General features: G+C 44.1%; 3 protein-coding genes across 3 annotated transcripts; all 3 read left to right on the top strand.

Annotated features, from left to right (window-relative positions):
• Window positions 1-1,335: 1,335 nt before the first annotated feature.
• Window positions 1,336-2,398, top strand: BDB00DRAFT_909763 (uncharacterized protein; the record flags this gene model as incomplete). Its single annotated transcript, XM_053128641.1, has 4 exons — window positions 1,336-1,458; window positions 1,515-1,707; window positions 1,745-1,941; window positions 1,994-2,398. 4 exons carry the CDS (start codon window positions 1,336-1,338, stop codon window positions 2,189-2,191), a joined length of 711 nt encoding a protein of 236 aa, XP_052978771.1. The 3' UTR covers window positions 2,192-2,398.
• Window positions 2,399-2,602: 204 nt separating this feature from the next.
• On the top strand, window positions 2,603-2,908 carry BDB00DRAFT_737753 (uncharacterized protein; the record flags this gene model as incomplete). Its single annotated transcript, XM_053118409.1, has 1 exon — window positions 2,603-2,908. A coding segment is annotated over one exon (306 nt), but the record flags the coding sequence as incomplete, so codon positions are not given.
• A 6,217-nt stretch (window positions 2,909-9,125) lies between these two features.
• On the top strand, window positions 9,126-9,666 carry BDB00DRAFT_427679 (uncharacterized protein). Its single transcript, XM_053117351.1, has one exon. The coding sequence runs from the start codon at window positions 9,196-9,198 to the stop codon at window positions 9,472-9,474; it is 279 nt and encodes a 92-aa protein (XP_052978773.1). The 5' UTR covers window positions 9,126-9,195; the 3' UTR covers window positions 9,475-9,666.
• The last annotated feature ends 13,106 nt before the right edge of the window (window positions 9,667-22,772 follow it).

Here is a 22,772-nt window from a genome sequence, read left to right on the forward strand (position 1 = left end):
TGTCTTGCTATATCTTGTCTTATCTGGTAACATCCAGTCATTCGACTATCTATCCGGAACTATCCCGTTCTTCCTGTCTTGTTCTGCTCGATCTTCGTCTCACCCTTTCAGTGATCTTTCAATCCGATCTCTGATTCTTGTCTTGTCTCGTCTTATCTAGCGAAAGCACCTAGTACCTTGCCGTTTCCCCGGTTCCCATCTTGTCTTGTTTTGATTAATCTCTGGTCTTGGTCCTGTCTTGTCCTAGTCCTGAAACCTTACATAATTATAGCAAAACGATCTATTGCAAAACAGTTTACAGTAGTTTGCGTTTGAAAATGTAAAAATCGAGATAGCAAGATGTAATTTTTAGATCGTATGATGTAATTTTGCCAAACACATTGTACTTTAAAAACGGTCGATGTCATTTCTTTGAGCCTGATGTAATCATTGACAACAAAATAGCCGCACAGAATTTGGTAAGGTCAATTAACGCATTGGTACTGTTCTCCTGCGGCTTATTTGACGTGGTCTATTCTGACAAATACGAGTTCAGAATACGTGCATTAAGAAGTATTATCAGTCAAAGGAACAGCTCTTGAGAGACAAAGTAAAGATGCATTTATGGGATAAAGCAACATGAGTACAAAAAAAAATGAATGGGGGTCGGCCAGGTGATCCATTTAAATGTTCACAGAGAGTTTAGTCAAAGGGGCACTAGCACTATGGTATCTATCCACATGACGTTTATCAACATTGATCCCTAGGCAAATATGACTCGACAAAGAGGTATTTGGCAATGTATAGAAAGTTAGTACACAAAACTCGTCCAGAACCGTCAACATAAGTAGCTTACTGATTCGACGGTAGCACTTGGAAGAGCAAAAGAGAGTATTGACCCTGGAGCCACGGCCCATGGTTTGGTTGTTGCAAAGAAGAAAACACATGGGGCGCTATTGTCTTCGGTAATTGGGAAACCGAGCGAGCTCCCAAAAGGATCAAGCTGACCAGAGACATACGCCATCACCATAAGGTGTCCCAAAGGCGTACGTAGTCCTATTGTCATCCCGTCTTCATACCCGACATCGAGTCAGTTCGAGATGGGCAAAAGGCAAAATATTTTTACGCTGCTCCAGTTTTAATTCCCACAGGCGACGTCATAGGCTTTTGAAATAAGAGTCCGACGTCAGCAAAATATGCTCGCGACACTTTCGCCTGCCTTCACTTGCATTACACATGGACCTTAGCGAGTATTACGATACGTACAATGGGAATGACAAGTACCGTCGCTTCTTCGCCGCAAATAGCCTTAAGGATTGGGGATTCTATCACTTCAAAAATCATTTTAAAAAAACAATGCGCAATCCTCCTTCGTCCAACACGCTAGAATCTTCCTACCAGAGGTGTCTCGACGCTATCCAGAAGGATTCCTCGACACCAGATAGCGTCAAGCAAGAACTAAAGGAGTTGTTAAAGGAGGTATGAACAAGATAAGAATGATCCACGTTACCGTTTCCTCATCTTTTTCGTATTAGAACGACAATGGCACTTCGTCACCAGCAGTCTCGTCGAACACATATCACTTACACCAAGGAGATAATTCGTTCGCATTCGTCAACTCTACTAATTACGGGGCTAATATGGTTGGGAAGGAAGGTCCCGGTGACACCACCACCACCACCACCATCACAGAACCACGCTCCGAAGGGTCTGTCCTTGGCAAACGAGGTAAGTTTTCCCGTTGTGCACGTATGTGTATACTTAGAGCTGATGATCTCATACAAAAAAGCAGCAAGTTCTGAAAACCAATCCGACCAGGATACGCATCCTTTACCCGCACAACGTGCCCGAATAGTGGAGATGATGTACAACGCGCTGGCTTCGAACGAGCTACAAAAGACTCCAGAGCCAATTACGCCCAAAGATTTTAGAAAAGCCGTGTACGAAGCTGGCGTCAAAGTGGTAAGCGCGCAGTTGGCTCATCGATAGTTGTGGATTAACATACCTTTTCTAGCTGAATAAGCAGCTGTCTCTCCAGGATGCCAGCAACCTGCGCAAGCTCCTGAACAATTTCACCGCATCTGATTCGCTTGGAGAGCAGCTGGACGTCATGTCGGCCAACCTTGCCCTAAAGATAAACTTGTCTGAAATTCACCAAGTCAACGCATTGAAGCTTTCCTTGTCACGGATCGTCGATACCGTCAATAGCTAAACTGAAAAGATATTTCGCAAGCATATTACCAATAGCAGCTTCTGGGAGCGAGTTGCAAAAGTACAAGAAATTAACCTTGGCCATGGCATGGCCCCAGCGGTCAGGGCACTTTATGGTGAAATGATTGCCTTGGGCACGGATATCCCACCTGACATGAAGCAGATGTACCAAAACGCTGTAGAATGTCAGTCGTTATCAGCTAAAGAGGCAAAGCAATTGCACCTTGAGTCAGTAGCCAAAGCTGCGCCTATGTACAAGAAACTTGATACGAAGCTTTTGCGGATCGCGATTGCCGAGGAAAAGGTGGCTCTACTGAAATCTGACGACACCCAGTGCTTGCAATTATTGGATATCCTTGAAATTGTGGCCAAGGCTTGCCTGACTGACCCCGCCGCCTCCCCTAATGACAACGACAGTAGTGAACTCACTTGCTACAGGAAGTGTACGAAAATACTTGATGAGGTACTAAACGGTAGCAGGCTGCAAATCTTCGATGGGGATACGACGTGCAAAGCCTCCAAATCGATCGCAAAAATGCATAAAAGGGTTTTTGGTTCGAACATTCCGTTGAACAAAGGATTTGGGCGCCGGATCGATCTGATTCTTTCTGCTCAGAATGAGGAACTATCTACGAGCGAATGGAAGAGACTCAAAGTATCACCGCGAAAGTCGCTGATCCAGCAGGCCAAGAACATTAGGATGAATACAGGATTTTTCCTAATGATTGGCGGGGCTTTTTTTCCCATTATGGCGGGGCTTTTTTTTCACTTTGTCGTTGGGGGTGTTTGTGATTGGCGGTGTGATTTTCGTGAATGGCAGGAGGAAAAAAATACAATGGCGGCCGAATTACAGGTTGATGGCAGAATAATAAATTCATAATGGCGGCCGTAATTTCAGGTTGATGGCAGAATAGTAAATTCATAATGGCGGTTTGAATTATATCATTAGCGGCATCATTTTTAAAAAATGACATTAGATACTAAAGCAGTTCATCTCATTAAATACATCACAAACATGGGAAGATGTATGAGACATGATAATAGGAGTGGCAAGTTTCTACTAGATGATTAGCACATCACCCTTATATAGCAACATAGATGCTCTGAGAACCATAAAAGAATCGCAAAAAAAGATATCGAAAACGAAAAATAATGATCATGTGTATGTAAAAGGTTTTATTTACAATACAAGAGGTACTTCACATCACAAGAGAAACTTCAATCTTGCGAAAATTTCTTCAATCCACAAAAGCCGATCCTGCATTAGAAGCAATGTCCAGCGGACTTCATTCCATTCGGCCAAAACTCGGTGAACGGTTCTTTGGTCTTCACTGGCAGCTTGACTGGTCGTCGCCAGATTACATCCAGCAGCTCCTCTCCATCTATTTCATCTAGTAGGAAATATAGTTCTTTGTCGAAGTATACGCGATATTCGAGATCTGTTTGATGGCGCTCTATAATAGAAGTATAAACAAAAGAAGAATAAATAAGATTAATAAGAATAGATGTAATACCTTTTATTTGCAGAGCTGTGACGATGTGATACGACGTAATGAAGTAACGCCAGAGATTAAGCGACATCTTGAGAATGAGTGAAACAATTCTTGCCATTGCAGGTATGCTGCTTTATATGTTTTTAAAATGTAACCCAAGCTCAATCTCACATGTCACTCACACCCGCACCCACACTCATACCACAATATAAATCTATGGTTACAGGAATATATAAAAATAGTAAGACTAGATGTTATATCATATTTTTAATTGATCATTATTGCTATCTACAACCATTTTGTCCCTGAATATTCCTATAGTCCTACTCACTCATACCACCACCATTTATCTATGACTCAAACCAGTCAAAGTAATTTTTTCCAAGAAAGCTTATTTATTTATTTTTTTTATTTTTTTATTTTTTATGTATCTTTGTGCTGTTGATTTCGGGATCTTTGCTTCCTCCGCTGCCTTTCGTATTGACCACCCCATATTAAAGTAGAGGTGGATCAAGTATGCTTGTTTGGAGTCAGTATGAAAGGTTCTGTTAACCCCATAATTGTTGTTGCTGACCTGGTCTTCCTGGCTACCTTGATTATGGACCAGTTGACCTAGACAGAAGATATGTTTTTGTTACATCAGTAAACTAAAAATTAACAAGTTGCACGCATCTTTTGAATAATGGTAAAATGTGTTTGGGACGTACTGGTTTCCATTTTGTCAACTACAAGGTAAACCAGGTTGCCCAGGTCTTCTTCCGGAAGAATATCCGTAGGTGTAGCTATATATAATGGAAATAGATGAGTAACGCGCTGTTTTTTGATAGTAATGTTTAGTTGAACTTACTCGGATCGAATGGTTCCAACATGGATTCATCCCACAATTCAAATTCCAGAAATTTTGTAAAGGAGATGTTGTTGTTGTTGTTGTTCATTGTTACGAAAAAGATAGAGTGATTTATACATTCGGAAAATAGACTTGTCTTTGGTTTAAATAGTTTATGGTTTTCTCTTATGTAACCACATGCTTTTGGGATACAAAATAGTTACAAACGGCTTAGTTTTCTTACGCATATGCCGTTAAACTATATTGCTGGTTTGTGACACCACCAAAAAGATCCAGTAATAGATGTTTGTAAGGTTATCTTATCCAGTATTTGTGATGATTCACAAAAATAAAGAGACAGACTACTGTATGAAGAAAAAAAATAATTTTTTGACAAAAGAAATGCATTTATTTGGTTTTCAAATGATGCTCTCGCAAAACTGCTTGACCTTCCTCAGTATCGATAAATTGCATAACCCAGCGATGCATTGTAGCTGCTGGAACTTTGGTTCTACCGTAGTCGCGTCTTTCAAGGGCACAATCTTTAATTGCTTTCTTGATTACTTCATCATCCTTGTTCCATTTACTATATGTTCGTTTTTTGACAGTTGTCAGTGTTGTGATTTCTTCTTGGAGCTGTTCCACCAGTTGCACTAGATCTTGAACTGCCTTAACACAGGGGAGCTCGTCGACTGGTTCGTAATCTTCTTCCAGCCGCATTGCATCTAAGGTTCTTATAAATTCCTCTATTAAAGCATTAGAATAGTGGCCAAAGGATATAATCTTCGATTATATAAACATACCAATGTAAGGGTCTTCTCCCTCACTGACATTGACAGCTTCACGTATTTCTTTATGAGAAAGGACAATGCTTGCCATGCTGGAAAGGACTATGTAGTGAGAATTCAGACAGATAGAGTAAAAAGAAAGTTTATAATCAGAAATTTTCAGGTAGGAAATAAATAAACTATAAGTAAGATATGATCCTTGCAAACCTACAGTACTGTAGAAGAATAGGGTAGAGTATCCACATGAAGATCTAGCAAGAAGCATAATGAAATGTTGCACGAAATGGGGCGGCATAAAGTACGGAAGGTGATTTCATTCCATTATCTGTATATGAAAATAAAATATAACGAAGTGTTGCACGAAATGGGACAAAAAAAATCACAGCAAAGTTTAATAGCTTGTATCCATATGAAGATCTAGCAAGAAGTATAATGAAGCGTTGCACGAAATGGGACAAAAAAAAACCACAGCGAGGATCTAGTAAGAAGTATAAAGCGTTGCACGAAATGGAATGCAATCACCCTCCGCTATTACTTTATGCCGTCCCAGTTCGTGCAACACTCCATTATACTTCTTACTAGATCCTCACACATACACGTAATTATACTTTGCTGTCGGTTTTTTGTCCCACTTCGTGCAACGCTTCATTATACTTCTTGGTAGATCCTCACGCATATACGCTACTATGCTTTGCTGTTATATTTTATTTTCTTATTCAAACAATGGAATGGAACCACATAAGATGGAATGGAATCACCCTCCACTATTACTTTATGCCGTCCCAGTTCGTGCAACACTGCATTATACTTCTTACTAGATCTTCACACATACACGTAATTATGCTTTGCTGTGATTTTTTTGTCCCATCTGGTGTAGCATTCATATATACTCTATGTTGAAACTTCAAGTCTATGCGTTATAATGGAATGTTGTCATCTGTTGTAGATACCATTGTGGATTGCTTAATTATATATATCTGTAGGTACGGAACAAAAAAGTATATAAACCGATGATTCAAATCCATTGCTTGTAATAACTCATTCTAAATTTACTATTAATCATGTCCGATATCATTTCTACAAACGACTCCTCCCTCGACCTCATGCAGTTTGAATTAGACGTGGACATGCAAGGCAGTCTCGATGTATACAATACTCAGGAATTGAGCAAGGCTCTTCCTTTTGGTGACTTTGAAGAAGACACTACAACATCACCATCATCATCATCATCATCAGCATCGCGGTCTCCATCCTCCTCCGCCTCCTCTGCCTCCTCTGCCCCATCATCGCCATCACTACCACGAAGACGGCAACGAGCACCCCGCCGCGGGTACAACCAAGACGAGGTCGTAGTGGTGCTGCGCGCCTATTTTTGGGATAGGCTTACAATCGAGCAAGCCGGCGCCAAGGTGAAGATGCCGAAGGGAACGCATCAAGACTCATCTGCATCTACCGCCCCCACATGCCACCACCACCCAAACGGCCCCGTGCTCCCAAGAGTAACCACTTTTGACGAAGGTTAATGATGATATTCTGGAGGCAGCTTTACAACATCCGTAGTTTTTTTTTATTAATAAATATTTTTTTCTCTGCTGGTTGTCTCTAAACAAATACTTGCTTTATGTAACAATGGTGGGATACTTTTTATAATTAGCTACAAACTGTATCTTGCTTAGTGGGTTTAACATGGGTGACATTATTGCGAGTTGATCTGATGGATTTAAAAAAACTACTATTTTTTGTCCCATTTGGTGTTACCTTACAAGTTCTGTTCAATAACAAATTCACAGAATTGAAAAGTATGAATCATTTTATTTATTGTACTTGTCCATACAGTATTATTATCACTCGATTTTTTACATCAACTATCACCATGTTATCCATCAAAAATTTAACGCTACCATACAATACTGACATTGATATGCATGAAGAGGAGATGGAAGTAGACGACGTGTACCAAATCGTATCTGATGAATTTAGTGGCCATACTGGTGGTGGACACTCCCTTGTATCGATGACCAAGATAAAAACTACATCGCAGGTACTTACAAAATATATTGGTCAATAATTCTGTAGAACATGATATGTATTCTATATATTTTATTAATTAATGGTTGGTAATTCATAGGAAATTTCTACATCCAAGGTAATCGATCCTCCAACGTCCACTTCGCCTGGTACTGAAGCCGCAGAAAACCAAACGGAATCAGTGAAAAAGGGAAGGGGAAGACCTCGCAAAAACCCTCCAAAAGAGCCTGTCATCCCAAAAAGTATGCTACTTACTATTACTAAACCTTACTTAATAACATTAAACCTCTAGTTGCTTCTGATATCTAATCCAAAACTCTTAATTCCTATAGGAGCTCATCGAGTGTATCGAGATCCAGAAATTATCCAATTGATCGATAGAATCCAAAATGTCACTTTAAACGCTGCAGAGGCTGGGCGCGACTTGTTGATCCCTGAACGAACCGCACAGCGATACTGGAAACGATTTGTCGACGGTGAGCCATATCTCCCAAGTACAATGGGTAAATCTCCCGGTCCTCCACCAACCTTGACACCCGAACACACAGCATTTCTCCAGGCGTATTACGATACCAAGTCAGATGCGACCCTCAAAGAAGCACAGCAATTGCTTGTTGATCGATTCGGCATCAGCATCACTCAAAGTGGCCTCCAGAAGCACCTTGTTAGCAAATGCGGGCTTACTATGAAGAAGTTGGAACGGATCTCTGAGTACCGCAACTCCGATGAAACGATCGCTTCCCGGATCAACTGGGCACACGCATTTGAAGCCAGTGGCATTAATTACCACAAATGCGTCTTTATTGATGAGGCTGGCTTCAACATGCACATCAAGCGTAGCTTTGGTCGATCGAGACGAGGTGAGCCCGCCAAGGCCTTGGTTTCTAAGTCGCGTGGGGTCAATATTACGATCTTGGGTGCCATCACTGGTGAAGGTGTAATCAACTTGAGTCTCCGGAGACCTCAAGCGGTTGTCGCTTCCAAGAAACGCAAGACGCGTGACGGTGAAGAAAAGGTGATGGGCAAAATCGGCACTCGGGCGGAGCATTTTATCGAATTTTTGGAAGTGATGATGAAGGTGCTCACCGAAAATGGTATGGGTGGAAGGACCTTGGTATTGGATAATGCCGCTATCCACAAGACTGATGAAGTTCGGGATGCCATTGCCAAGCAAGGATTCGAGATCCTCTTTCTCCCGCCCTACAGCCCATTCCTCAATCCAATTGAGGAATTTTGGTCAAAGCTCAAGGCAGGTGTCAAACGCCATTTACTGACCACAGACGACACCTTGCTGCCGCGCATCATCAACTCCGCCCATGAAGTCACCGCCCAAGATTGCCAAGGATGGATTCGCCACTCCCTTACGTTTGTGCCTAGGTGTATAGAAGGAGAGAAGATGCTGTAGTTTTTTTTCATATTTTATATGTTTTTTTACTACCCTTCTATATTTTTTCCTTTTACTTTTTTTTTCATATATATATATATGTTTTTTTTAATAAAATATAGAGTTGTCGAAAATCATTAACTGTCATGCTGAGAAAAAGAAGGCAAAACGATTACCATAATTACCCAACCGCCATTATGGATTTACTATTCTGCCATCAACCTGAAATTACGGCCGCCATTATGAATTTATTATTCTGCCATCAACCTGTAACTCGGCTGCCATTGTATTTTTTTCCTCCTGCCATTCACGAAAATCACACCGCCAATCACAAACACCCCCAACGACAAAGTGAAAAAAAAGCCCCGCCATGATGGGAAAAAAAGCCCCGCCAATCATTAGGAAAAATCCTGTAAGGCCATCCTTTCCTATCTGCTGAGTCTTCCCATTGACGATAATCTCATAGATAATGTATATACCGTTGGTATGGACTTCACCGGCCCGATGGGGTATATGTTTGCGGTGAAACGCATCGAAGATGTGTATGTCTCTCGCCGTCTTTCAACGCTTGTAATACCTACATATCTCGATGAGCTACCTTCATTCATTGATACGCTGGACGGTTGTATGCTTGGCGACAACACCACTGCAATCTCAAGGATATTGTTCTCCCGGCCATCCAAAGTCAAAAGCAAGCCGCACATTTCGCCAACATCTGCGGGTCTGATGATGCCGGTATTCCCGGATCACCAAACATTTACTTGACACCTACCAAAAAAGCTCATGGCAGATTGATTGATAATGACATCATTGAAAATGACGATGGTGATGACGCTGAGGAAGACTATGATAGTGATTAATTGTTTTCGCCGGGAAAATCTTACACGCTCATTTCTCCTTTATACCACCACACTGTACATTTTAGCAACTTTTAGTCCAATATTCTCATCCTGCAGCATCAGTAAAAAAGGCTACACTCATTGTTCTTGTAATTAGGGTGGCAACCGAAAGTATATGTCAAATATGTTTTCACCAATAAAACTAGTTTCAGCTTCTACAGAAGACGCTACGGAAAATACATCTTCAGTCAAGCTGATATTCACCAAGTGCTAAATGGAAATTTGTTGCATGCTAAGACGAAAAATACTGTCAGGGCGGGGCAGGGTTCAAGGCAGGGAGAGTTGATCTGTTTTTACAATAGGACAAGAGACGAGGGCAATGGACGGGGAGCAAGGTTGGCTTTACTAGGATACAAAGGGTACAAGATACAAGATACAAGATACAAGATACTTCTCTATAGCAGTCTATGATCCTACTATTTATATTCTAACACTAAGCAAAGAGGATAAGATATAGAGGCTTGAGAGGGCTGAGGGATAACGGGCTGGTGGATAACGGGCTGATGGAGGCTGAAGAAAAGGAGGTAGGAGTAACACGTGATCCATGCCATGGCTCATGGTTCATGACAAATACTAAGCGCCAATCATTAGGAAAAATCCAATATTAGATCCCATGATTGCCTTGATTACTGATGCTTTGATCCGGGGGATATCATGCTACTTTGGTTCCTCTTTTTGGTATTCCCTCCTTTTTGGCATGCTAGTGACGCCTTGGATTCAGCACCTTCTCGACATGGGGTTGTTGCATACATCGAGTACTCCAGTTACTCAATCCAGGCGAGTCAATCTTACCCATCTAATAGCTCTGACATGTTTATATAACCCTTCTTAGCATCCTCAGCTTACCGACCGTATCAAATTCTGTGTGGCTATTTTCTTTCTGTGTTGCAGAAGAAGCTTTATGCCAACCTCCAGGCACATGCTCCACTTTACGTTCTGTTGCCATTAGTTACATCAAGGTCCAAAAAAATGACATCGACTGTTTCAAAACTACAATGTGTTTGGCAAACCTACATCGCAGAATCTAAAAACTACATATCGCTATCTCAACGTCTACATTTTCAAACGCAAACTACTATATCTTGCAGCAATGGCGAACGATCTATGGCGAGAAATGGCGAACGATCTATGAGAGCAATAGCTAACGATCTATGGCGAGAAATGGCAAACGATCTATGGCAACAATGGGTAGACCATTTTTAGTATGCCAAGAAATTCCTTGCTGACCTATGCGACATTGATTTCTAAGCAAGCGACATCCGTTTCTGGACATGCGACATAAATTTTCATTGGCTAGTATAGCAGTGCAGAATAGTGTGACTTGTGTCACTTGGTGAGTCGACCATTGAGTAACAAGCCTAGCTATGCATGATAGAAAATTATAAATTCTCATCCCATATGCACAATAAAAAAAACCCCTTTTTCTCTCGTACTTTTCGTTTACTATCCTTTTGACTCCGTTTAAGTCAAACCGACCGTACCCATTGCATACTGTATGTAACGATATAAGAAACCAGACCGCTCGTTCAAGCTTGAGAACTATTATTGATGGATTTTACGGACATATATAGCTTACTATCGCTTCACAACTTTGTACCTCGCCCTAGCTTGTAAACCTCATATATTTTATATACTTGATTGATTCCACGGTACTTATACGCTTTTCTACCATCGTACATCCCCTTTATGCTGTATATGAATCTCATGCGCTATATGTTTTGTGGCATGTTTAGTCGTCTATTCCAATCTCAGACAATACAATAAAACTGGTGGAGAAGCTGAGCATAGGCCATCCACATTGCCACAACATCGTAAAACCTCAAAGAACAAAGCCAACCGGCGAAAATACAAAGCAACTACTTCTGCCTGTGCGGTGGTGATAATGTCAGACCAAACAGGAGACGAAACCGCGCGTGACCAAAACAACCGCATTGTCGTGCATATGGAAACATCACGCGTAGATGCACCTAAATTTGGAGGAGATCCCAATCATGACGATCCCTTGAAGTTTCTTAACGCATTCAAAGATGCTGCAGTAGCGAACAATTGGCAGAACGACAGACGACGTATCGAAATGGCAGGACTATCATTGTATGCCCATGCCAAAGATTGGTTTGAACATGATCTGAATCTCGAACGTAGCACCGCTTTTGACGACGAATCCGACGACTGTTTTGTCCAACAATTCAAGAACGAATTCCTAACAGCACGATGGCAGGAGCGCTATCGGTGGGAATATCGGCAACGCATACAGCTGCAACATGAATCCGGACTACAATATACAACAAACAAACTTGCCTTGGCGAGTCGATACGAAAAGGGGTGCAATACCCAGCTATTGGCCAGTGACAAGATCGCTGATGTCATTGAAGGCCTCAGATTGGAATATCGAGAGCAGCTTCGCGGTGCGGCACCTACCAGAATCAGTGAGCTCAAAGAAGCCGTCCGAGCAGCCGAGCGGCATATGGAGGTCATACGACACACTGTCGGTCTTGGCAACTTGCCTCAGCAGGCAGTGCCACAACATGACGGACGCCAAATCGTTCCTGTCTATCAAACCACTGCTCGTCAGCAAACGAGGCCACCCAGAGGCGACCGCTAAGACACATCGACTTTGCAAGACCATTTTGATAACAGTTTGGCGAATGCGTTAGACAAGATGGAGGCGATGATGAGGTCGTACGCATCATCACAAGCACCAAGGCAGATTCTAAAACGACCTGAGGCCGGAGGAGCCGCACATGCAGGAAACGCATACAGTGCGGCGCGTTGCTACAATTGTAACAAGACCGGTCACCTAGCTCGCCAGTGTCGAGGCCCTTGCAGCACATGTCCAGAACAAGAGCACAATGCTATGAACTGTCCTAGAAGACAAGCAGGAGCACAAGTAACTGACGCCAAGAGCGCGAACAGAAACAATGCAGACATTCAAGGCGGAAACTCCACGACGGATTTTCAGGGCGGCCGCCAGTAAAGGCAGGCACTGCGGCCGAACCCTCATCAATGACAAGACCTGTCAACTTTATACAAGGGGTGTACGCTACTGGCGACGGCGATACACCTGCAACTAGCACCAGAAGTCGCAAACGAGAACATGACAGCAACATGGAGGTCGACTCCTCGCAACCACCCGCTCAACACAACAATCAACAAACATCACCAAATGTTCATGTCAGCGACGAAAGATACAACAAGCTGTTGGCAAATCTGGAAAAAGCACGTCAAGCAAAAGCACAATACAAACGAGCCGATGATGAGGCGCGAGCGCGAGGAGAGATCCCGCCATCATTGCAGCATAAAGCATCATCTTAATTCCCCTTGATCGTGGATCAGAAGGGAAACGTACAGCAATTCGATATCTGTCAAGCCCTCAAAAACATGAAAATTGAAGTGCCATTTCCTCAATTGATGTACTATGCACCGGTCCTGCGGCAAGAAGCGTTAAATGCCATGGGAGCCACCAGCAATAGTAGTCATCGACGCAGGCAAGAGCCTCTGGTATCAACAGTAAACACCACTATCACCGCGAAGAAATTGCATTACGATACCACTGACAAGCAAGAAATGCGAGCGCTTCAGGCAATCTATGCAATCATCGCAGATGAACAGATTGAGGCGTTGGTTGACTGTGGGTCCAATGTGTCTATTTTGCCGATATCACTGGTCCAACGAGTGAAGCTGGATATGAACATTCGTCCGACAGAAAGAGTCATCCGCTTTGGTGGAGGAAGTCTCGAGCATCCCGTTGGTACCATTGACCTGAACATCACGTTGAGCAAGGAGCTTGTTGTCTACCACCGGTTCATGGAGGTACAAAATCACAATACTCCTCTAATTCTTGGGCACGATTTCTTGTACCACACTTGCGCCAGCGTTATACCGTACCAACAACGCATCACCTTCCTCAAACCAGACAGACATCCAGACGACACGTCAAATGATGCTATTTGGGAGGTACCAACGCATTGGGGGTTTGGGCCTGAACCCTGTCGAGAAGTGCTACCAGTTTCGGACGAAAACGTCGAGATGGAGGCGGTCTATGCACATATGGCCATTGAACGAGAAAGCGATAACAACAATGCGGACAGAATAATCACGCTGCACAATGATCTGGTCCTTGACAAAGGTGAAGTCCTGGCGCTAAGACTCAAAATCCAAGGAGACTCAGCAGCAATTGGCGAACACCTCGTCCTCGAAACTCACCCTGTCGGGCACCACGACATAGTGATTTGGCCATCAAAGATTGAATCAGATCAATCTGCTTTTCTGTTTATCGCGAACCGTGGGCAGCAGCGTCTTGGGGTAAAAGCCGGGGATATCATCGGTGCCGCCAAGAATATGTTGACATTGCCTCAGCGGCCCACCACCACTGACTTGGATGAGGTAATGCGGCAACTACAAGAACTGACGTGGTACCCAGATGCACCAACACCAAGCGGCGACAGGGTGCCAATCTACCAACAAGATGTCAACGAAAGCATTATAGTGCGCTCAAATATGGCTATCGCAGAACCACCCAAAACACCTGCGACTAAACGCTTCAACATCAATCCAACGCTATCATCCCACGAACAAAACCGACTGCAAGCCGTTTTGGACAAGCATGAAGATCGATTTGCAACATCGCTATCCGAAGTGGGAGAGCTTAACGTGCCACCGTACCATATTCAGCTGAAACCAGGCGCGAAACCTACCAAGGTTGCACCGTACGCAATTCCTTTCGAAGCAAATCAATGGTTAAAAGGGTACCTAAAAGATTTGGAAGCCATGAATCTGATTGAGCCCTGTTCAGGCCCTTGGGCAGCAGGCACTGTTCTGATACCTGCTGATGCTGAGAAGCGTAAGCCGAGAGTACGACGAAAAGCCAAGGCCCTGCATAAAACGCCACGTGTAAAATTGTCCCGACAAGGTAAACCTATGCCGGTTTGGTCGCTCCTTGCTGGAGAAGAAACCAATCGCGACCGGAGTGATGACGAGTTGAACGGCGATAACCAAGAGCTATACATGCCGGCATTTGCAGCGAAAAATGGTCAAGAACGAATTGGCTACGATGCGCATGGGAACGCTGTGCAGTACAGTTGTGCCGCGCCTGTTGCAGATCACGCAGGAAGCAAGGATCGCTACCGGCTATGCCTCAACTACAAACCTGTCAATGCCGCTTGCGAGGACTCAGCGTATCCAATACCCAACACGAACTTTCTGTTTACTCTACTGTGGGGATCAAAATACATATCGATATGTGATGCGCTTCGAGGATACTGGCAGCTTCCAATTCAAGAAGACGACCGTGATCTCACCGGTTTTGTGACACAGTACGGGCAATACAGGTGGACTCGTTTGGCGATGGGCTTGAAAGGTGCTCCAGGCGCTTGGCAATCTATTATGGACGACTGTTTCCGAGAAGTGTTGTATGACTATCTCTTAGTCTACATCGATGACCTGATCATCTTCAGCAAGACTTTTGAAGAACACCTGGAGCATATTGACAAGGTCCTCTCAATGGCGGCGAAGATAAATCTATCACTCTCCCAGCGGAAATGCAAGTTTGGGTATCAAGAATTACGAGTCCTCGGGTACATCGTAGGCGAACAAGGATTTGAGATGGAGCAATCGAAAGTCGACAAAATCGTCCAATGGCCACCGCCGAAAAATGTTCATGAACTAAACCGGTTCATAGGCCTGATTCAATACTACCGTCGGTTTTTGCCTAACCTGTCAACTAAGATGGCACCATTGAACGCGCTCAAAAAGAAGGATCAGCCATTCGTGTGGGGTGATCAAGAACAAGAGTGCTTCGATTTATGCAAGAGCCTTGTCAGCACCGAACCTGTTCTTGCACATCCTGACTTCACGCGACCGTTCACCTTGTTCACCGATGCTTCTAATACCGGGATAGGCGGACTCCTCAGCCAAGAGAGCAAAGAGCATCCAGGCGTGTATTTGCCTATATACTTTGGAAGCCGTGCCCTTTCTGATGCCGAAAAAAAGCTGTCCACATATGAAAGGGAGTTTATGGCCATTGTATACTTTACTCATTTCTTTCGCCTGTATCTACTTGGTCGTCATTTCCACGTGGTAACGGATCACAAGGCGTTAGAGTTCATTGCCAATCTCAAGGAAGGAACATCTGCACGAGTCGCACGTTGGCTAATGACCTTGGCCATGTACGACTTCACCATTAGTTACAAGCCAGGCAAAGCGAACGTTCAAGCAGATGCCTTATCAAGGCTACCCCAGAATGTGATGGACAACATTGATCTCGATGAGGTCATTGTTGACGACTACCTTCCTGTACACGTGATACAAGATCTCCCCGAAGAAGCTCGCAGAAAACGCCCGCGTATTCAGGATGATGGTGAACAATGGGGTGGAATGGCTCGGGATCGTTATGCATCATTGGTCAAATACTTGTTGACGTTGAGCATGGATGAAGGCATCAGCGAAAAAGAAAAGCGTGCGATCCGATAAGCTGCGCGGTACTACTATTGGCATGATGACAAACTATATCGACGATCTTCGAAAAGTACAGGCGTGCGTATGGTAGTGCGACAAGGCGAAGTACTACAGATATTGCAAGAAAATCACGATCACCTCCTGGCAGGTCATCAAGGGGTTGGACGGACTTTCGCGCGAATAAAGGACAGATATTATTGGCCCGGCTACTTTGCCGATGTGAGGAAGTACGTGCTCTCATGTCCGACTTGTCAACAATATGGACCACGCAAGCCGCCTACACCACTGCACCCTTGGGCTCCTGCAAAAGAGGGTCCCTTTGGACGACTCTTTATTGACTTCCTGACCATGCCGACATCGGAGCACGGAAACAACGCCATATTGCTTGGAGTCGACAGCTTTAGCGGCTGGATGGAGGCAATGCCTACAGCAACCAAGAGTAGCGATGCTACCCTGGTGTTCCTATTCGAGTGGATCTGTCGATATGGCCAGCCTGAAATCGTGATCAGCGACAATGCAAGCCATTTTACTGGGCACGACTTGAATCGACGCATGAAATATCAGTATGGCTTAACAATCAAAACGGGCGCAGCACATCATCCCCAACGTCAGGGACAAGTAGAACGAGCAGTGAGAACGGTGCGCACAATCCTACGCCGCCTTGGCACACATTACCTCGGATCTTGGGAAACTTGGCTTTCAGCAGCGTTATTTGTCATCAGGACATCGGCAAGGCGTGACCATGGTTGTACCCCGTTCTACTTAGCTTTTGGGCGAGAGCCACGATTGCCTATAAGTATGACGGCAGCATCTGAGAAGATTGCGGCTCCCTTGGATGATGTGGATGAAGAAACGGCATACGCGGTTGTTTCCGAGCGCATGGAGGATTTTACACGGATGCAGGCGACGGCGCTAACTTTTGCCAAACAACGCATGAAGGAGTACAAGCAAGCGATGAAGATCCGGTATGATGCGAAGGCCAAAGCGAGGCAATTTATGGTGGGCGATAAGAGATTGGGCTACGACACATACAAATTGCGCGACGAAGCATTATCTCTTCCTGGGGTATTCCATGCAAACCGGCTCAAGTTTTATTATACTCGTCCTCGATTGGAACGAACATCCATCCGCCACGAACATGAACTGTGGTATCAGTCCTAATCAGCTGTCGATATATCTTCTTATCTATGTCTTTATTCTTTTTCTTTTCTTTCCCTGACGTCTCTCCTATTCACTTTCGTTTCAACATTTCTTCTACTGTGGATTCCATCAAGAATTTACTTATGCGAGGTTCTTATGTCAATTTCCCCCCCCCTACGTTCGTATTGTTCCCTATATGTTGTTTCTACATGTTCTATTCTTACCATGTATCTATCTGCCCGATTCTGCCCTTCTCTTTAATGATAACTCGCTTGGGGACCATAGCGAGTCATCAAGGCCCTCTTTATAGCAGTGCAGAATAGTGTGACTTGTGTCACTTGGTGAGTCGACCATTGAGTAACAAGCCTAGCTATGCATGATAGAAAATTATAAATTCTCATCCCATATGCACAATAAAAAAAAACCCCTTTTTCTCTCGTACTTTTCGTTTACTATCCTTTTGACTCCGTTTAAGTCAAACCGACCGTACCCATTGCATACTGTATGTAACGATATAAGAAACCAGACCGCTCGTTCAAGCTTGAGAACTATTATTGATGGATTTTACGGACATATATAGCTTACTATCGCTTCACAACTTTGTACCTCGCCCTAGCTTGTAAACCTCATATATTTTATATACTTGATTGATTCCACGGTACTTATACGCTTTTCTACCATCGTACATCCCCTTTATGCTGTATATGAATCTCATGCGCTATATGTTTTGTGGCATGTTTAGTCGTCTATTCCAATCTCAGACAATACAATACTAGCGACATTGATTTCCATTGGACAACGACATTGATTTTCATCGGGCGCGACATTGATTTTCATTGGCTGCGACATTACTTATTGAAAATACTGTACTTGAAAGCACAGTAATAATTGTTTTGAGACAACAACGGAATATGCACACGTTCCTGACAGTGAAAAAACACAAACAAAAAACATGTTGCTATTTCCAAATCCGGTTTTTACGCTGGGATTGAAAAGCTGTTTTACTGAGGAATTGCCTACAGGATGACCATATTTGGATTTTACGCTGGGATTGAAATCGTAAGGACTATGCTCTATTTAATAGAAGATCAACATCCACCTGCCTCGCTTCGCTCGGCTGAATGAGCCCCTTTGCTGCGCTCCGGGTCATTCAACGGATTGGATGTTTCCTGGGGGTTCCCCCCAGACCCCCAAGGTGGGGGGTTCCCCCCCACACCCCCCTTCTAAACCCGAAACTGCTCGCTTCGCGAGCTTATTGATTGCTATGACTACATATAACCCTAAACGTCATCATTTTTGCTATGACACGAAATCCTACTGCATATTGGTTTGTCAAATTTAAAAGGAACGACAGAGTAACTTTTGACTGGTATTTTCACTTTTAATATGAGTATAACTTATTTGTTGCTATCGACAGCTCTTACATATTTTTGAAAGTTCATCAATGTGTCCGCTTTCATTTGAACATCGTGGTAGATTATTGCTGCTTGTCGTAATTAGCTGAAAGGTGACGGCAGTTTCGCGCAGTTCTATATCTTATCGTTTCGCAGCAGATCTACTTACAAAAAAATACTGTGAAAAGGTAAGAATATTCTATTGTACGTTAAACGATATTAAGTTAAAATAAGAGTTTAGAAGAAAGCAAAAAGAAAAAGAGCAGAAAAGGGTTTAGGGTGATGGAGGTGGAGATGCGGTGATTGTTGTAGTGGGAGAGGTTGGTGGTGAATTTTCGGCTTGTTCAGGAACAGAGGCCGGCGGATGCAAGAGGACTTCTTGGTATACGATGTTGGTGGTTTGTGGTGGTCCAGACCCTGACAGATCGATGGCAACACGAATGTTATTAGGATTTGTTGCTCTTGAAAAAGCAACATAGAGCTGGCCATGCGCAAAAACGTCTTCTTGAAGCCGGATGCCAACATGCGAAAGGGTTTGACCTTGAGCCTTATGTATCGTCATTGCAAATGCTGGTCGGACAGGAAATTGGCGGCGACATAGGATGAATGGGTAATCACCCTCGGTTGTGCACATATTTATCCGTGGCAGATAATGCTCAGTACCTTCATGTCCTTCATCAATTTTCTTAACACCAATACTCCATTCAAGAAGTCTGGTGACAAAAACTTTTGTACCATTGCATAAGCCAGCGTCAGGATCAAGGTTCCGAAGGATGACCAATGGCATGCCAACTTTAAGCTGCAGGGAATGTGCTGGAACACCACTTGCGCTAATGCTGTTCAAGAACTCAACTGGATAGTTGGCAGCAGCAGCTTCTGGGTCATCGTGATCAATGACGCGGTCGTTCGAATTATATATGCGTGCTGTGCCAGGGAAAACAGAGAATGCTGCATCGTTGATAATGTCGACGTCGATATTTTTTGCTGCTAATATAGCTTGGTTGCTGAATTCATGTGGTTGAGGATCGGGATTGCGGATAGTAGGGTAGATGGCGTCAATCAATGACATTGGATCGCTTGTGTTGATGCGCCATTCTGGTGGTATCTCGACACTGGTTGTATATGGTGGACGACCATCCCCAATGGCGAGAAGGGTATCGGCAAATGCTGCAGCATCAGGACTTGCATTGAGTACTCGCATGTTGACAGTCAAATGCAGTACTTGAACTGCCGACCAAAAAGAAGCAGAGCGAATGCATTCTCCAACAACTTGGGACCGTGTCCCTCTTTTGACGACAGGGAGTAGCTGGCGAAAGTCACCACCGAAAACAACGACTTTTCCTCCAAACGAAACACGTTCCAAGTGGGGATCTACAGCACCCATGATATCCCTCAAGGATCTGTCGACTGCTTCAAAATTGTGCTTGCTGCACATGACTGCTTCATCCCAAATAATAAGCGATGCTCTCTGTATGAGATATGCATGCGGACCACCAAGACGCAAATTGCAGCTCGTGCTTTCGTCGGCATTTAAGGGAATTTTAAAGCGACTATGCGCAGTTCGCCCACCGGGTAACAAAATAGCAGCAATACCTGAAGAAGCAACAGGCAAGGCTATCTGATCGTGGGAGCGAGTGTGGCTCAAGAGTGCCTTGAAGAGCTGCGACTTGCTGGTACCACCAGGACCATTGACAAAGAAAATATGCGAAGTATACTCAGTTGTAGGAGCATCTATGGCATTGGCAATGGTATCGAACGCATGACGTTGGCCTTCATTCAACGTGGGAAGCAAAGCTTGAATTAGCTGGTGCTGTACTTCTATATTGTACTCGCGCCTTTCTACAATTTCCAGAGCTTCTAGTGGTGGCAGACGATCTAATTCGGTAACGAATTCTTGTGGCATGGAGGGGAATTCGGAAAGATGGTGGCCTGTTGAATTCAATCGCATTTCTAAATCACCGAGTGCGCGTTGATATATTTGCTCGATTTGATCAGGTTGCAACTCATCCTCATTGGAAAGTGATAGCGTTCTACGCATTTCGAAAAAGTAGTCGTCGGCCATTCGATCACAGTGGTTGTTCCATAAGGTAAGTGGGTCGGTTGGTGATGAATTGATGAGAATATACACAAAGAGTGCTCGAATTGCAGCTGCGGATGGCGCGGTAATGGATGCCTCAGCCAAACAGTCGTCCCATTCTAGATCTGACTCCAAAAAACCATAGGCGACGGCCGCTTCTTGAAAAGTTGCATATACAACCCCATCCTTTGTCCTCAACGCTTCGAAGCTTGTTGGTCCTCGGACATGCGAAAGAAGGAGACGAAGGGCATATAATGGCATGTTGGAAATTGAAGCAGCATATATGCGAGACACTACGTTCTGTACTGGTGGGTTGGTGCGAGGATTCCATCTATCGTTTCGGTCGTCCCAAGTATAGTGGCAAGGAATTTGCGTATACGTGTACTGACATGCAGTAGGATCCCGAGCACAAAGAGCAAAGAAACCGAGTAGCCTGGTCCCAGTAGCTGCAGCATTGCGAGCTAACTCGAATTCCTGAGGTGTCATATCGCCCCGAAATACCATCAGCTGTTCGCCAGGCAGATGGATGTCTAAGCGCGCTACGGTTGGATGGTGCATATGCACTCTGAATTCCAGCGTTCTCCAAACTGCCTCACATGGTCCTATGTATCGTGCATTCTGATACTCGACTACTTCATCAATGGCATCAGGTTGGGCAGCTGTGTCAGTGGTAGCAGTCCGCGTTCTCGCTTCAAGTTGCGCTCGGTCGGATCCCTTAGTGATGTACTTGCACAAATATTTGATGGCTCGAGCAGAGGTACAGATTTCGACGTTAATATGAGCATCATACTTTTGGCTAAGATACGGGTTGTAGGGAACGACGTGTCGGTTGGTGGCGGTGAATCGGCTTCGTTGGAAAGTATGCTGGCATTGATTTTGGCGTCGTCGATACATAGGATAACCATCACGATTCACGCGTGTCTCTGGGGAAAATGGCTTGGGATAATGCTGTGAACAACAACTGTTTTTCATACAAACAGCATCTGGTGCAGCATCTCCGCAAGGGCCATGTATCATGCAGGAAGTGACCGTTGCATACAATTGAGGGTGAGTCAACGGATTGGGTAGTTCCGCACACACAAATCTGTCATAATCAGTTGGCGTGTGGGGTCGGTCTTGCTCGTTTAAAATAAGTAGGGTATGCACATGCAGCAATCCTCTTTTTTGAAATTCCACAGTTGCCAAATACCCTTCAACCTGACCAAAGCACTTCGAGTCCACAATATGGTGTAGCAATTCGGTGATCTTCATGTTGAAAACTCGAGAACAAATGTCCGGTCGATCAAAAGCCTTTTGCCCAGGGAGCAGCTCAGCAACGATTTTTGGCCACTGCGGATTGCAGGTGAAAGTGATGAAGAGGGTAGGATTTCCACGTTGACGAACAATAGCAAGGCCGTCTTGAAGCACTTGTTTCATATAGCGTGGTCCACCCGTAAATGAAGAAGGAAGAATGATGGAGCGACCAACTTGACGTGGATCCACAGCGTCACCAACACCGCTATACAATTCAGCACGAAGATCTTGTTGATGTGTCGAAATGAAAAACAACCGGGCACTCTCAATACGGGCGTAGTTGTCTACGACCAACTGCTGAAACAAACGCCTGAAATGATGATGGAATGTTTGATCATCGCCACGAAACATCAGCATATATGCGCAGAAATCGAGCAAAGTGATAGTAACTATTTGGCTATCTGCTGATCGACACCTTATTCCGTGATATCATCCATTTTCACCGTTAGGAAACATAAGCACATAATAGAGCGGCATATAGGATGGGTGAAGGGAGCTTATTTGGCGTAGTCCTTCAGTGCGGTCATGGATCACGATATCATGCGGTGTTGCTGAACCATCAACTGAATTTTCAACGACCATTGCTGCTACTTTGGGATAAGCTTGTTGATCGTATCGCCTTCCCAAATCGCTCGCTGTACGAATGACAACACTGATAGATCCCACGGGTTGATCGCCATGTGTTTCAGCTGCTGTCATGAGAGTTGATGCAAATGGATTGTGTTCCTGCATCACACGTTGCAAAGTTGCAATCGTGTCCGGATTTAATCTAGAACGCAACGTCGTTCTTCTCGCCAATTGTTCCTG

This window comes from Zychaea mexicana (assembly GCF_025766255.1).
Source record: "Zychaea mexicana strain RSA 1403 chromosome Unknown BDB00scaffold_46, whole genome shotgun sequence".
Classification (NCBI taxonomy): Eukaryota; Fungi; Mucoromycota; class Mucoromycetes; order Mucorales; family Lichtheimiaceae; genus Zychaea; species Zychaea mexicana.

Excerpts from the sequence above, each read along its gene's own strand:
- BDB00DRAFT_427679 (XM_053117351.1), top strand. The coding sequence starts at position 9,196 with ATGGACTTCACCGGCCCGATGGGGTATATGTTTGCGGTGAAACGCATC.